At 48.1% G+C, this 17,500-nt stretch overlaps 1 protein-coding gene across 1 annotated transcript in view; it reads right to left on the bottom strand.

Annotated features, from left to right (window-relative positions):
* Positions 1-17,500, bottom strand: part of arvcfa (ARVCF delta catenin family member a) — an 80,540-nt gene that overhangs the window by 60,170 nt on the left and 2,870 nt on the right. Inside the window, exons 2-5 of the mRNA XM_063212777.1 lie at positions 16,809-16,874; positions 16,172-16,345; positions 9,767-9,829; positions 1,459-1,620 (exon numbers count right to left, since the gene is read on the bottom strand). Of these exons, the coding sequence (XP_063068847.1) occupies positions 1,459-1,620; positions 9,767-9,829; positions 16,172-16,345; positions 16,809-16,874 (465 nt within the window). The remainder of the gene's footprint in view (positions 1-1,458; positions 1,621-9,766; positions 9,830-16,171; positions 16,346-16,808; positions 16,875-17,500) is intronic.

Below are 17,500 nucleotides of genomic sequence, written 5' to 3'. Positions count from 1 at the left end.
GATAGGCTACACCACCAGTAGGTCTCTGTCCAAAAGGGCAGCGGAGGAGCTGGGATATGTCGTCTGGTTTCAGAGGCGCCTCCTAAATGGGACAGCCAACGCAGCCAGCGCTTTGACGCGCCACTTATGGGGCTTCTCGCGGCCGACTAATCAGCACTTCTGAGCATGTAGAGACCTTAATTGAGACAAAGTGGCCGAGATGAAACAGGAAGGAGAGGGGACTGAGGAACCACAGGAGAGGGGAATGAGGAGGAAGAGGAGGAGGGGGGGGGGAGCAAAGAGGGGAGGAAGAAGAGGAGGGAGAGGCAGGAGGGAAGGAGGAAGAGGCAAAGAGGGGAGGGAGAGGAGAGAGAGGGGGAAAAGGGGGACAAGGGGGAAAGGAGGGACCCAGGGAGAGGAGGAGAGAAGCAGGAGGAGGCAAAGAGGGGAGGGAGAGGAGACAGAGGGGGAAAGGAGATCAAGGAAGTGAGGGAGAGAGGAGGGAGAGGAAGAAGGAAAGAAGAGATATTGAGGGAGGAAGAGGAAGCAGGCAGGGACAAAGAGGAGAGAAAGAAGAGGAGAAAAAAGGGACAGGGAGGAAAAGCACTATGGAGTAGGTTTTGCAGTGTTAGTTGTCTCTTAATTCTCTAAAACTCGTCAAGTTGTTCCTAGTCTGTAATGGCACAATAACAACAGACGAGACTAAAGCGACACAGGCGACAGCAGTAATGGACTTTGTGTGGAGGAGCTGGCGACAGAAGAGACAAAAGTGATTTGAGCTACTTGAGATACTTGAGCTACTTGAGCGTTGAACTTCAGCAAATATTTTGCTAATAATTACGTAGCTATGATGCGGTTCAGCGATAACTGCCACAGCCAATTGGAATTTCTGGAAATTGGAAATGTAATGCTTGCATTCTGCTTTTAACGAGCGCACTCTGTTGGTTCCATCACTCCTGACGCTCTTGCTACGAACACGCTTCCAGCGATTCTTTGTCGCTTTGGTCTCTTCTGGTGTGTTGGCGGGGTAAGAGTTTAACATTGCTAACTTTACTGTGCAGGGAGGAAAAAAGAGGCAGGCAGGTATTTGAGGAGGAGGAGTCGTGCAGGGAAGGTAGAGAGGAGGAGACCGGGAGGGGAGGCGGGTGGGGAGGAAGATGAGGAGAGGAAGAGGAAGAGGAAGAGGGAGGAAGATGAGGTAGGCAGGGAAGGGAGGAAGAGGTACAGAGGAAAGGAAGAAGAGAAAGGAGAAGAGAAAATGGGGCAGGCATGAAGAGACGAGGCATATGAATTCAACTTTTTAAACAGGCCTATTAACATCGCCAACTTCACTCTGCAGTAAAGGAAGAGAAGGCAGGCAAGTAATGAAGAGAAAGGACGAGAGGAAGCGGCAGGAGCAGGAAGAGAGGAGGATTAAACAGGCAGGACGGGCAGGAAGGGAGGGAGAGAGGGAGGAAGATGCAGGAGGCAGGGCCCTACTTCGGTGTCGGTCTGGCTGGCGCCTCCGTTGCTAGAGGTGGCTGTGGACTTGAGGGAGGTGGGTGTATCCGGGGCATCGGCGGGGCTCAGGGCCGTCTCCTCGGGATGCTCCCCGGGCTCCAGCCTCCCCTGGGTGGCCGCACCATCCTCTGAGCTGTGCTCCTGAGAACCCGGGACGGGACGGGAGGGGTGGAGGAATGGAGGAGAGGAGGAGAGGAGGAGTGGAGGAGGAGGAGCGGGAGATGAGGGTGGGGGAGATGATAGTGGTTGAGGAGCGATAAGGGGGAACGGAGAGACAAAAGGGGAGGTGTTTGGGGAGAAGTGAGATAAATAGTTATAGCGGTGATTCTCAACCTTTTGGCCCTCGAAGGTATTCCAAGTGGGCCTTGAAAGCGTTTTCTGAAAAATCTAAATAATGTGTGTGCGTGTTGCTGTTGAATGTATATTTAAGTTGTTTATTATAGCAGGTCAGAGGTGGGCCCCGGACACTTGTGACAAATTGGAAACGATTGGGAAGCCCATATACCATTTAAAAGAGGAATTTTGGGAGCTGCTGTGGTACAGAGGGAAGAACAGCCAAACCATACAGTGAATGTGCTCATAGGGACCCAGGTTCTAATCCAGCCTGGGTCAGTACCCCAGCTCTCCTCCATTTCTTTCTCACTCACTTTCTTTACTATTCTGCATTGTCCAGCTTTAAAGAAACAGGAAAGAAAAACTATACTTAAAACAGAGAGTTGTATAAATGAAGAGATGTGCAAAACCGTGGAATTGAGCAAAAAAAGAGGAGCAAGTTTGAAGGGAGAATGAGTAAACAAGGTACTGATAAACAAAGTTTTGAAAAGCGGAAGGGAATGGGGGGAATAATAATCAGATGCAGGGGGAAAAAAAAGATTTGAGGCGCATTAGAAGATTAATGCAACATCACGCCTGTCACCGTGAGGATTTTTTTTCCCCACCGCTCCCCACCATTAACGATTCCATACACTCAGCAAAATCTGAAGCTGGCTGGCAGCTGCGCGCAAACACACGCGCGTGAGGTTACCTATAACGTTGATGGCTATTAGAGTATAATGATATGATTTCATATATTTCCGCTGTCATTTTAACGAGCTGCCCATTACCTTCTGTTTCCATCAAGGGCTTTTATTGCCTCGGTGGCTTGGAAATGCAAGATCGCTCTCAAACCGAGAGCCATTCTAGTCATTTGAAAGTCTTTTCGAGGCTTTCACACTCTGCTTGAAATCATATCATTCTATTTCAGTAGGCCTACAGTCCTGTGGAGAAGATTGTCACCTGACAATTGAGGCTATAGGAGAACTTGTAGAGAAATGGGTTTTCATAATTGCACTTCACAATCATACCTATAGAATAAATGTTGTAGTGTGTTACTCCAACTCTGGGACTAAATACACAATAGAATATGTGAAATTGACTCTCTAAGTGTTGAACAAACAGTGCTTTTTTTACTGTGTAGATATAGGAACACAATTATCTCTTCAACTTGTGGTTCTCCATTGAGAGGTTCAAGCTGGAAGCCAAATGAAGACCAGGGCCCTCAGGCACAAAGACAAAAAAAATCCCTGCATGAATCATTTTTGATAATAAAGAATGTCTCCCTTGTGTGCCTTAACTGTCTGGCAGCGGCGGCCTTCATTTCTGTACAATTGCCATTTTGCGCTCGCAGAGTGCAGGCCATTAACATAGAATTACTGTAAATTGCTGCTCTCTCTCTCTTTAGGTTTAAAGGGAAAATTAAATAAATTGCAAAATAATTGCTTAAACTAGAAAGGAAAAAAAGTGGGGAGGGGTTGGGGAGTTATGGGAAGAGGGAACAGCTCAAATGCATGTTGGAACTATTAATTATGCAGATGGTTGCTATCTGCTGCCCGTGTAAGTTTCCCTTCAAACCAAGACCAGATAATAGCCTACAACATGGGAAAATGCAAGAAAGAATTTGCCAAGCGCATGGGCAGCTGATTTGCATTCAAAGAAATAACTCTCCTTCCCCAGAGAAATGTGTGAACTTATAGAGGCTGTGTGATGTGTGATGTGGAGGTTTTGGTTGCTGCAGACTATGCAGGGCCAGTCCAGTCCCCTCCATTAATGGCTAATGGGCAGTCAGTATACATGCAGAACCGCTGACAGATTTGGCCAGACCCAGGACAAAGTCATCTGAAAGGAGCCCTCCCATCGAATGCATACAATGTAAAAAGGTCCCAGTTCTGGGCCCCCTCTCTCATGGGCCCCGGGACAACTGACCTTTTTGTCCTTTCCTGTCGGCTTCCCTGCGTATGTATACATATGTCATGATACTGGGTATGGACCAGACAGTATGAGGCCAGAATATTCATCTGTGCCATGCAAGAAACTATTTTTTGATAGAGGGAGATATAGGGGGCCTCCGTTTGGCTGACTGGCCGAAGCTTTCAGTTATCGTTCGATCAATAAGCCCTATAGGGCACACACACACAACACAGACACACTCAGACACAGAGGGACACACACACCCACCCACCCACAGACACACAGACACACAGACACACAGACACACACACACACACACGCACACGCACACGCACACACACAAACTGATGCATATCCTTAGTGCTAAAAGCAAGGCATCGAATCCACACAAGCAAATCACTGCAATGATAGTGCCCCTCCAACTCCCAAACACACACACACACACACACACACACACACACACACACACACACACACACACACACACACACACACACACACACACACACGCACACAAACACTACACGCACACATTAATTCTCAAGCCTTGGCACATTCAGTGCCCAGCTCAGCGATTATTATTCCTTAGATTTCACTTTTTTATGCATGTGCTGTTTGATGAAGCTGCCCTCGTCTGACTATGCAGCCTTCCCCATGCACACGCACACTCAACTCCCTCGTGGCTCCGAAGAGGAATGACATCCACGGCTAGAGCTTCTGTAACATAATTTTCCCACGTCATGTTGATATGAGCTACTTGTACCCATCGCGTTGAGCTTCTTTATTTTATAAAACATGTTTTATGCCTTTACTGTGTCAGAACAGTAACATGAGGACAGGAAATGAGAGGGGAGAGAGAGACAGGGAAGGCTCTGCATATGACCTCAGGGCAGAATCAAACACGGGTTGCAGGTGTAGCAGTCGAGTACACAGCTGATTGTGCCACGGCTGGCCCTTGAGTTGAGCAGCTACATTGGACTAGCCTGAATATCATCGACTTTCAAATCTCTTCGAGACTTGGTCTGACCAAGAGCATAACCATTAACATTTCCCAAACAGCATTTTCCAAATGGCCTCCCTTGGTTTGCTAATGATCGTTTGCTTCCCAACAAAGTGGGAGGAGTTCCCGTATTTGCGGGAACTCAGAAAGTACTTGCATTTGCTCTTGACCTGACTGGTAGCAACGCTGAAGCTGTTGCGTCACTAGGAGGGCACGGCCTGGCTAACATTGGACTACAGTGGTGCCCAGGCCTGCTGACAGGTGGAAAAAGATGGATGACCCGGGGTCCAGAATTGGGTCCCCATGACTAAAGCTAGATTTATGCTTCGCTCGCATAGAATCTGCGTCCGTCCGTTTTCTGTCTATGCGAGTCCACGCCCCCCTCTCAGAGGCTCTGCGCCCGTCGTCTAGCGCCTCGAAAAAATTCTAACTATCCGTCGGACGGACGCGGAGTACGCAAACAAAAAGGCACTATGATTGGTCGTCTCGCTACTTCCTTGTTCTGTTCTTGTGGCAGCGCAATGCCAGTAGTTTGCGAGAGCAGAGCTGTATTCTGTTAAAAACTTTATTCATGCCTTGTGTGTAAATGTGTGTAAATACACGAAGCTAAGCTAAGTAACAAACAATGCATCAGTTGAACACTCGTGGCACAATGCCTGCGGTTTTACTACCGTTCCTCCACCGAATGTAAACACACATGGGCAGAATCAACTGTCTTTACATGCTTGCATTTTCTGCTCGTGAAAACAGACTGGGTATGTCAAATAATGATACCACTGCATTGCCTTTGCAATTTGTGTGAAAATACCTAGCTAACCGGGATAGAAAGCAACATTGCTTAATAATGACCGCAATGCTTACAATGTAGTGAAAGTAGCCTAATCGCGCAATTTCAAATGTGGCTGGCAACGAGACCTCGGACCTCGCAGAGCTCGCAGATGCATGAATACAAAATTGGTTCGTGGCCACTCCCACGCGACTTTTCACGCTCGCAGTTGCTGAAGTCTAATCTGACCTTTATATGTTTTGAGAGGGCGGCCCTTTCAGATGACTTTTGTCCAGTGGTGTTATAAAATTATAACCTGTAATTAGGACTTTTGCTTTCTGTGTTTCTGGTTAAACTCTGTCTGGTTAAACTGTCCCTGTGTGAGTTCTTGCTGTGAATTATGTGACATCTGTACCAGGAGGAGACATCTCTCCCAAGTTGTCCCAGACAAGAACTACCACTTAGCTGAACTATGACCTTGTATGTTTATTCTTCTTTGGTGCGCTTCCCATTAAAGGAGTATGCCACTATTTTGGGGCTTAATACAGTTAAAATCGTTGGCTGGAGTTTATAAAGGTGGTAAAGTGTCTTATTTTTCATGTAAGCCGTTGTCTTGCTTTAAGACAAGTGAAAAGAGGGAGCATGTCGCTAAGCTAGTGAAAGTCAATGCATCCATGTAGCATGCTACAATGCTGCACGGATACATTGACTTTCACTAGCTTAGCGACATATTCCCTCTTTTAACTTCTCTTAAAGCAAGACAACGCTTAACATGAAAAATAAGACACTTTACCACCTTTATAAACCCCAGCCAACGATTTTAACTGTATTAAGCCCCAAAATAGTGGCATACGCCTTTAAAGACGGCCTCTGTGGAAGGAGAGACAGAGAGACCAAGGATGCCATGCTAGGAACACGTTTTCCAGGCTTCTCAATCTCTATCCTTTCGCGAAAGCCAATTGAAAACCTGATCTGATTTTCATTGTCTCGTTGTTTATTATGAGTTTTTATAACAAGTGGTCTTGGTGGCACCCCCTTGGGGGTTAAAGTTAGAAATTGAGGTTTGAGTTTGGGTTATGTAAAACTTGTGCCTGTTATAAATGTGCTATTACCAGAATAGTGACCAAGTAGTCGTAATGTATGCCCTATTATTGAAGACTCTGTGTAATGCCATAGTAGTGTAGTGCTATGGTACATTCTAAAGTCTTTCAGTGACTATTACCAGAGAGAGTAGATAAGAGAGAGGTTCCATTGGCCCATTGTTTCCGGGTTCTACTGTCGCAAGGGGGAGGGGGGGAATCCCCCTTTAGGCAGACCTCTCTGCCTAAGGGCTGTTCTATTTATTCTAGGAGCATTATGACACGCCCCTTTAGGCAGACCGGAACCTGGTCACGTTAGGTGCCCATAGAAACCTATCATGTTGGCATATCTCTATATACTTAAAGAATCTCTGCTATTACAGCACATTATGAGGCTACCAGGCCATTGTTAGCTCATCTCGTCAAAGTAGCCCATCTCGTCAGAACCCCGGGCGGGGATAAAGCACTGTTGAGGATGCTCAGCAAGCACAGCATCATACCTTGATACAGCATCCCTGGGTCGATCTTTTTCAATAATGAAACAATGAAATCCGTGAGCCAATGTAAGAAGCTATCACTCAGGCAAACGCCAGTGTCAGTCAGTAAAGTCATTCACCCACCAGTTCCCCCAGGGTGCAGCCGTGTTATATTACAAAGAAAACCTTCACTGCAAGCTAGCAGTGATGCACCACTGTAGTGGTTAAATGAAATGTGAGTAAATGTCTTCCACAGCGGTAGAAACAGTGAGTACTGTCATTTACATTGAGCATAAAGATGTGAGTGGGTGTTTGTTTGGGATTTGAGCATCAATAGGTTGGGGATGCTGTGGCGCAGCGTGCTAACATGCCGTACCATATAACGGGCTATATTGCCCACGGGGACCCAGGTTCGAATCCGGCCTTTTGGGTAATTTCCTAAACTTTCTTCATCTCTCCCTCCCACCAGTTTCCTGTCTCCATCTCCAGTTGGCCTGTCTGAAAAAAAGCAATAAAGCCCCCAAATGAATATTTTTTTAAAAGTAGAAGGTTTATGTTTCTGTGCATGTATGGCAGATTACATCATTATCAGCTATTTCCTCTGGCAATGCAATGCAGGGCTCGGTTTCAGCACTGGTGTTTACAGTATATCAACAGCTCCATCAGTTATACCAATGCCCTGAAACACACACACACACACACACACACACACACACACACACACACACACACACACACACACACACACACACACACACACACACACACACACACACACACACACGCACAGTATATTGCAACAGAACCCAACGCCCAGTATCATATATATTTGCGACATACTACTAAAATTGGGATGGCCATAATGGTACATAATGCTACAGAGCCTACAGAACACCCACTATGTATGTTTGCTACAGACATACCGTAAAAAAAAATTGGCTGATTTTTAATTACCACAAATCTCCCGCCCCCTGGCGAAGGAGTCAATTAGGGGAAATCACCTGTCTGCACAGCACCGTACTGGATTTTTTTAGGGATGCACCGATACCACTTTTTTGAAAACCGATACAAGTAGGAGTACATTAATGTGTGTACTTGCCGATACCGAGTACCGATACTGATACCTTTTTACCACCAAAATACAATGAAAATAAATGCATGACCTTGTTTTTATCCACCTGTGATATTTTTATTGTCCATTTCCATGTAGATTTAAATGTTAGTAAATGTCTGAGGTGGCACTTTTTTCCATGCTGCTTTCAAGTCCACAGAACGTGACAAGATTTTGCATTGTTTTGTGTAATAGCAGTATTGTTCCTGGTATCGGCAAATGCTTGACGAGTACGAGTACGAGTATAATGAGCAGTATCGGGTGCCGATACCGATACCAGTATCGGTGGATCCCTACTGAAAAAATGAAATGTGGCACTGCACTGCACTATACTGTACTGTAGCCGAGTGAAGTAGAAGGCACATCGCTGTATCTAATAAGCAAGCTGATTATTTATGGGGAGAGGCTGAGCAGGGAAGAGCGATAACCCCCTCCACCTCACATAGACCCCACCCACCATCTCCTCTTCGCACACACCCCCATCATCGTCCCGCTTAGTCCTCACACACAATCTCCCCGGCCCCGCACTCCCCCCCCCCCCCCCCCATCATTATCCCTCTCTACACACACACACCCCTCATTCTCCAACACCACACACGCTCCTGCCTCTCTGTCTCAACCCCGCACCCCCCCTCCACCCCTTCATCACCTCCCAACACCCTCTTCCCCCTCCTACTGCCCCTCGAGTAAATATTCAAGAGAGACAGAGAGAGGTAGAGAGAGAGACAGAGGTAGAGGGGGAGAGAGAGGGAGGGAGAGAGGGAGGGAGAGAGAGACAGAGGGCGAGAGAGAGAGAGAGAGAGAGAGAGAGAGAGAGAGAGAGAAAAAGAGAGAGGGAGAGGGAGGGGGAGAGAGAGAGAGAGAGAGAGAGAGAGAGAGAGAGAGAGAGAGAGAGAGAGAGAGAACGAAAAAAAAAACTGGAAGCAGCAGCTCTCTGGGTTCTCTATGTAAATCAGGCCGGGCTGGCGGGGCTGACTGGCGAGGCTTGCCACGCCATGCAGAAGATGAAAAGCCTTGCGGCGGACCCCGCCACGAAACCGAGCATGCTCCAGACTCCGCTCCACTCTCCTCGCTTGACTCTCTCTCTCTCTCTCTCTCTCTCTCTCTCTCTCTCTCCTCTATCATACTCTTCATCACTTGTTTCTTTCCTCTTTCTCTCCATCGTTTTCTTCCTCCCTCTCTCTCTCTCTGTCTCTATCGTTCTCTCTTTCTCTCTCTCTCTCTCTCTCTCTCTCTCTCTCTCTCCCTCTCCTACAGTACATCGCGATAGGGGTCGTCGCGAAAATAATCGCTTCTGCACGCGCCAGCCGAGGCAAGCCGAGCCAGGCGGCTGCCCCCGTCGCGTCTATTAGGGGCGAAAAAAAACCCCACTTCCCCCAGCCAGCCAATCAGCTACCACCCAAGCCCCGATGGAGCTCAGAGGTCTGAGCAAATAGAGACACTCTGCACACTCACGGCACTTCACTCCCCAACCCGACCCAACACAACCCCAACCCTCCAACCTTCACCACCTGCCGCTTACACATGTCTCTCTCCTTCTGGCAGGCACCTATTAGTCACCCCCACCCCCACCTCCAACCCCAACCCAACAGCCTCCTTTTCTTCCCATGGCTCCATCCCCACCTCTACCTCCACCTCCACCTCCACCGCCACCTCTACCGCCACCTCTACCACTAGATCAAACTGCAGCAGCTCACACAGGTGGAAGCAGGCAGAAGACTCCCAAGCACACCTTGCCTTGCCTTCCCTCTCTTTCCTTTCCCTCCCCTTCCCTCTCCCTCCCCTTCACCTTCCCTTCCCTCTCCCTCTCCCTCCCCTTCCCTTCCCTTCCCTTCCCTTCCCTTCCCTTGCCTTGCCTTGCCTTGCCTTCCCTCTCTTTCCCTTCCCCTCCCTTCCCTTGCCTTGCCTTCCCTCTCCCTTCCCTTCCCTTCCCTGCTTGCCCAAGATTCAAGATTCAAGATTCAAGACTCAAGAATTTATTGTCATTGTCAAAAAGGCAACGAAATTGTGTTTGGGGTACAATACTTAGTAGCAGCAGGTTTTCAAGGCTCAAGGGCACAGGAGGTCTATCCCGTTCCTCTGCCTCTTCTGAGGTCGGCTGATCACTGGGGGCCACTTATGATGCTAAGAGGGGCTCAGCCTCAGAGACTGGCTGGCGTGGAAGGGAGAGAAGGCAACAAACTTTTATGTAGTGGCACGCACGCCGAGGAAGATTAGGATCGAGAGGTATATTTTTGCACTGTGCCAACAGAATTATTTTGTGTGCACACAACAGTATTCAGGCAGTCAGTGCAGAGACACATAGGAGAAAGAGAGAGAGAGAGAGAGAGAGAGAGAGAGAGAGAGAGAGAGAGACATAGGAGAGAGAGAGAGAGAGAGAGAGAGAGAGAGAGAGAGAGAGAGAGAGAGAGAGAGAGAGAGAGAGAGAGAGAGAGGTGGTAGAGGCAGTTCGTTTTTGGGCATGGTGGTGGTCGGAGCTCTGGGGCTTGAAGCAGGAGACAAGATGGATGGTGATGGTGGTGGTGATGGGCTTGTTCAAAGCCATGTCAGGATAGAGAGTACCCCTCCCACCTACTCAGTGAGAGAGAGAGAGAGAGAGAGAGAGAGAGAGAGAGAGAGAGAGAGAGAGAGAGAGAGAGAGAGAGAGAGGTGATAGAGAGAGATATGTATACCCAGCTGCATGGATGGTATTTTGGGTTTGGAGTTTGGGGGTTTTGGGCTTGGAGAGATGAAGAGACATTGGGATGTTCAAAGCTGTGCCAGGATAGAGAGTAACCCCCTCCCTCTCTCCACTCACCCACCTAACATCACAACCAACATCATCTCCCCCACCCCACCACCACTGCCGACGCAATGTTCAAAGCCATGCCAGAGTAGAACCCCCACCCACTCAGCTACCAACAGCATCACCACCACCAATGCCTACCTCCTCACTTGGGGGTGAGGGCAATTGATGCTAGGGGTGGGGATGGGGGTGGGGGTCTTAGAGAGGGAGGATGACATGTTATGATGCGTTTGTTGTTCAAAGAAATGCCAAAAGAGAGAGTGTAACCCCCACCCACCCACCAACCACCCATCATCACAACCAACAGCCTCACCACCACCACCACCACCACTGCCCTCACCTCCTCATTTGGGCTCGGAAGCAATTGGTGCTTGGGGGCATGGAGAGGAAGGATGGGCTATGATTAGGGGGGCGGGTAATGTTCAAAGTCATGCCAGACTAGAATTCCCCTCTCCCACCATACCGACCCCATTACCAACACCAATGCCCACCTCCTTACTTGGGGGGGGGGGGCAATTGTTGCGGGGGGGTCCAAGAGAGAGAGTATTACATCAGGGATTCTTAACCATAGGGCCGCGCTCAGAAACTTGAGGGCCGCAGAAAAGTTTCGATCTCGCACCGGAGGGCCGCGTGGGCCGTGCAAGATGCTGAAGACAGCGTGCGTCTTTTTATTATAACGCAGTTCTACCGCTTAAATGACCATGCAGTTCTGCCACTTAAATGACCACGCACCGCTGTTTTTTATAGGCCTAGTGGAAGACGTGACGTTAAAGACAAGACGGCAATACACTCGATAGTACACGAATGGAGAAGGAGAAATTACCAACTGGTGTGAAGTGTAATTTTCCGGCGTCTTCTCTCCTCACGTTCGGTTACAAAAAAAAACGTTTGAAACTTTACTCAAAACGATTCTGTTTACTGATTAAGCAAACCCGTTATCATTGTGCACCTAAAATAGGATGACCAGACGTCCCGGTTTGACCGGGACAGTCCCGGTTTGGAGAGCAAACCCTCTCGGGACACAAATATGTCCCGGTTTTGGCCACCCACTACATTGCGCCATGTCTATCGGGGTAAATATATGGAAAAGATTACATGTTTACCAGCCACAATTAATCACAGCCAGCGCTTGTATAGAAAGTCTGAAGGAGTCAGTTGCAATTTGTCATTCCTCCCTCTAAAATTGATTAGAATGCAGGAAATGGCATCTAAAATTTATTTTTTTTTACAATTTTTCCTGGGGGAGGACCCCCAGACCCGCCCGCCAAATATTGTCCTTCAGTCACGCACAAAGTGTCCCGGTTTCAGACTACAAAAATCTGGTCACCCTAACCTAAAAATACATTTATTTAAATAATTTTGCACTGTATTAGGAGGCTACAAAGCTTTCCGTTTTTGACACCCTGCATAAGGCTGAGGGATTTCTGTTCTTCTGCCGTCGCATCTGCACATCACTAAGTAAAACCACAGTGGGTTTACAGACAGTGTTGAATCTCGCCCTCCAACACGTGCCTGCAGTTCACCTAGGGAGCACTGTCGAGACAGCAGAGCTCATAAGGCTGGCGCTAATAACTGACAATTGTGCTCGCTGTCGGCTGAAACTTGACAATATTACTGTAAGTTCTGAGAAACCAATGTGGATTTCAATTAAATGTACAATAACCTGGGAGTTATGTCCTTCTGATTTCCTACAGCTTTGGCATTTATGAGTCAGGCTCCGCTAGCATCTTGCTAACAAAATTGCTTTACGGCCGTCGTGATCACAGCAATGCAACCGGCTGACCAATCCAAACGCAGTGTGTGAAGCCACACGTGATGTCATACTGACAATAAAGACGTAAGTTATTTTACAAATATCCAGCGAGTTTAAACATTCAAACTAAGTGCTGTTTGAAAGGATAATCTATCCTGCCTTTTGGAAAAATAAAATGAAACGATGATACCAATTCTCTCCGAAAGCAATGGCAGCATCGTGGTTGTGCTCCATGGGACCCCATTCATTTCAACAGCCTCTGCGCTCTTCTGCGCTGTCTGGATGGTGCCACTTAGTGGACAATACCTGTACCACCCGGAAAAAGTCGTGAGATTCCTCTCTGGTACTACCCATAAACACTCTCTGGTAAAACCGTCTTGAATCAGCAGATTCATCACAATTCGCAAACAGAGTTGTCACAAATGTCAGAGAAGCAGTCAAATGCATGAATGGCTCTGGCCTGATGCCCTGTGAGTGAATTGAGTTTATCATTGAATTTAGAAGAGTTAGCTCAATTAATACAGTTTTTCCATAACAAAATGCGTTAGACCTAGCTTGCTACATTAATAGCCTGTTTTTTTCAAATCAGGATTTAATTACAAAAAATAATAATTATATAATATAATATTATATTATATTATAATATTATATATATGTGGGTATGGGCAATGTTAGATTGGCCCCGGGCCACTCTGCACCGAAAAAAATGGGCCTCAACGTGAAAAAGGTTAAGAATCCCTGTATTGCATTACATTACATCTAGCACACGCTTTTGACCAAAGCGACTTACTGTAAAAGGAGGAAATTCAAGAAAGTACATAGTAAAGGGTCAGCGCAGAGTCCAGGAGTGCACAAGTAATGTAGAACAGATAGAGAGCAGAAGAATAGTGGAGGATAGTGTGAGATGTAGTGCAGAATAGTACCCATGATAAGAGTAACCACTAGGGCTGGGCAATATGACGATATATATCGTTATCGTGATATAAAAGTGTATATCGTGACCTTTCTCCTATATTGTTTATATCTTGATAGTAATTTTATACATATTATACAATTGAATATCATTTAATTACATTTCATGTTGTCACAATACACAGTATAAGTTCATGTAACTATAAAAATAAGAATAAAAAGATCCATTTTAAAGAAAGGTTGTTTTGCGACATGAAAAAATAAAGCAAATAAAGATAATAATTGAAAACGTATGTAATTGTGCTATATCATGATATATATCGTTATCTGTATATAAGGTAATCCGTATCCATATCCAGTTTTTTTCCATATCGCCCAGCCCTAGTAACCACCACCCATGATGGGTTATGATGGGTTTGTTCTTCAAGAAATGCCAGGAGAGAGAGAGAGAGTAGGGCTCGCAGAAGGGCTTGCTGTTCAAAGCCAGCCCAGAGAAGAACATCCCCACCCACCCATCTACCCACTCAGCTACCAACACCATCACCACCACTGCCCTCACCTCCTCATTTGGGGTTGGAGGCAATTGGTGTTTGGGGCGTCTCGGGCAGGGAAGACAGGTGGTGAAGGAGTTGTTGTTGTTGTTCAAAGCCATGGCAGGATAGCGAGTAACCCCTCCCCACCCACCCTTTCACTCACTACCTTCCCATCGCAACCAACGCCATCTCCATCTCCATCACCAACACCACCACCACCACCACCAACACCATCTCCATCACCACCACCACCACCATCTCCATCATCACCACCACCATCTCCATCACCACCACCACCACCACCACCATCTCCATCACCACCACCACCACCAACACCATCTCCATCACCACCACCACCACCAACACCATCTCCATCACCACCACCACCATCTCCATCACCACCACCACCACCAACACCATCTCCATCACCACCACCACCAACACCACCACCACTCTGCCTACCTCCGAGTCCTCCTGATTCACAACAAAACATTCCGCCTCATCCTTTCCTCCCCTCCCTCCCTCTCTCTCTCTCTCTCTCTCTCTCTCTCTCTCTCTCTCTCTCTCCCTCCACCTCTCCCTCCATCCATCTGTCCGTCCGTCAGTGGACGCTGGAGCTTTTATTATGATGCCATCGACAGCCAGCCAGCCAGCCAGCCTGTTCGAGCGACAGCAAGCCAGGCAGCCAGCTGCATTTATGATATCGAGTCCCCCGCACCACTCGCCAATATCCGCGCAACACATCGGCCCGCTGCAATCAATCACATTAGCCGACACACTCGTCCGTGCATCGTGGGCTTTAGCGTAGCGTGGTGTGGTGGGTAGGTCCCTGAGATTTTTTTCCTTTTTCGCCGCTCTTTTTTCCTCTCCTCCTCTCCTCTCCCTTCCCCTCCTCTCTTCTGAAACACTGCAGTGTGTGCCTCTCTCATGCCTACCCCCTCGTTGTAGGTGGAAGCTATGAAACAAGAGGTACTATGGGGGGACCATACCATAGGCAGCATGCTGTAGGAACCAGCCTCGTTTTTCAAAAACTGTGCACGCACCCTGACTGCTCCACACACAAGCTGGTTCACGAAACTGCAGTGCTGTGTGTGTGGATTGTGTGTGTGTGTGTGTGTGTGTGTGTGTGTGTGTGTGTGTGTGTGTGTGTGTGTGTGTGTGTGTGTGCGCGTGTCAAAGAGAGAGAGAGTGAGTGAGAGAGAGAGAGAGAGAGAGAGAGAGAGAGAGAGAGAGAGAGAGAGAGAGAGAGAGAGAGAGAGAGAGAGAGAGATGTGGGGCGTGAGCCTGTCCATGTTGTAAGGATGGGAGCGCGTGATGTGTGTTTATTTAAGCATGCGTGTGTGTGTGTGTGTGTGTGTGTGTGTGTGAGTGTGTGTACTGTACACGCACGCACACACCATGTGTTTTGTGTGTGTGTGTGTCCAAAACACAGTACAGCACAGCAGAGTAAAAAAAAAGACAGAAAACACTGTTGTGGCTGTTATTCCTCTTCTGCGAGCTGGTGTGGCCAGGCACATCATGTTCTACATACAGCATGTGCTCCCTTCACTCTCCCTCTCTCCCTCCCTCTCTCTCTCTCTCTCTCTCTCTCTCTCTCTCTCTCTCTCTCTCTCTCTCTCTCCGCCTCCCCTGCTGCCACACTCCCGTCCAGATCAAGCCCACCTCAGCACAACACAACAGCACTACAGTACTACACGCACGACATGTGTGTTGTGGTCAGTCATACCACAGCCACCACAGCCTCCAGCACATGGAACTATACATACAAATATATATACAGAGAATATCCATGAAGCAGCGCTTCAGCACTCTGCCTCACCACTACTGCCTGAATGAATGGCTGTTGCCCAGAAAGCGCTAGAAAACTAAAACGAACGGAGCTCTCAAAAAGGACAGAGGAGATGGCTTTTGCTCTGGAATTGTAACTATTGCTGCCTTACTGAAGCTGACGGACTGACTGACTGACTGACTGACTGACAGACTGTGTCGGAAGGCAGGAAGCGAGGGTGGAGGGAAATAAAGCGTGGTGCAAAAGGATGCTGCCTGGGTACCACGGAAACATCAGCATCACTGTCAGCATCACCAGCAGCAGCAGCAGTAGCAGAATGAATGTTCTCACGGTCGCACTCACCTCTTTCACCTCGGCAGGCATAGTGTTCGTCCTCCTTGTCTTGCGCCTCTAAATCACTGCCATCTGAGAGGGGAGGAGGGGGTGGGGTGGGAGGCTGTGGAGGGGTTTGAAGAGAGGAGTGAGAGAGAGAGGGAGGGAGAGAGAGAGAAAAAGAGAGAGAGAGAGAGGGGGAGAGAGAGGAGTGCGAGTGACAGAGCAGTCCCTTGTCCCTTTTTTTCTGCTGGTATTTGCTCCCCGAGTTTTGTTGTTTTTTTTCTGTTTAATCCGTAAAGCGTGGTGCTGCCAGTTCAGTCAGGAGAAGCCTTCCCTCCCTCCTCCTCTTGAATCCAACACAGACAGTGCAGATGCACCGACATACGCTCCACACAGACACCCTAAGCAATCACATGCGTACCCTCCGAATCACACGCCTGCACAGTATGGCATATGCGCGCACATGACTTACACACACACACACACACTCTCTCTCACTCATGCGCGCGCAAAACCCAAACACGCACACACTGTCGCTCAGTGTCAGCGCAGGGAGATTGCTGCTTGCTTGCTCGCTCGCTCACACGCTCGCTCGCTGCTGCCTCGCGGTCGTAGACGTGCTGAATCGACAAGAAAAAAGAAGGGAAACCCTGTTAACGCAGGAGAGCCGCGTCAAGCCAGAGAAGAGCCGCGCAACGCTCCATGGTGTAAGTAATTCACCTCCCCGTGTGTCAATTCATGGAAATCCGATGGAGAGAAGACAAGAGAGAAGAGGAGAGGAGAGAAGGGGGAAAAAAGAAGGACACTCCAAAGGACAGGAGGGAGGAAGGCTGGATGGATGTTCCGTTCAAGTGCAGCGCTCTGTATTCTGCGCTGTTCCCCCTTCCGTCTCACTCCTCCCTCTCAATTTGCCTCTCCGCTCGCTCTGCTTCTCTCTCTCTCCCTCTCTCCCTCTCTCTCTCTCAGGCTATCTATCTATCTATCTCTCTCTCCCTTTCCCTCTCTCTCTGTCTCTCTCAGGCTATCTCTCTCTCTCTATCTCTCTCTCACACACACACACACTCTCTCTCTCCCTCTTTCAGGCTATCTCTCTCTCTCCCTTTTCTCTCAGGCTCTCTCTCTCTCTCTCTCTCTCTTTCTCAGGCTCTCTCGTCCTCTTGTCTAGCTGGTCTCCCTCCCTCTGCCTCTCCTCTCTCATTGCTTTCTTAATCACTGCCTTTGCACTGTTTTCCTTTGCTTTTCCTCCTTTCTATTCTGTCTGTTCATTCTCTGTTTT

This window comes from Engraulis encrasicolus, chromosome 12 (assembly GCF_034702125.1).
Source record: "Engraulis encrasicolus isolate BLACKSEA-1 chromosome 12, IST_EnEncr_1.0, whole genome shotgun sequence".
Taxonomy (NCBI): domain Eukaryota; kingdom Metazoa; phylum Chordata; class Actinopteri; order Clupeiformes; family Engraulidae; genus Engraulis; species Engraulis encrasicolus.
The sequence above is the reverse complement of the archived record's forward strand: the minus strand, read 5'-3'. Positions and strand labels throughout refer to the sequence as shown.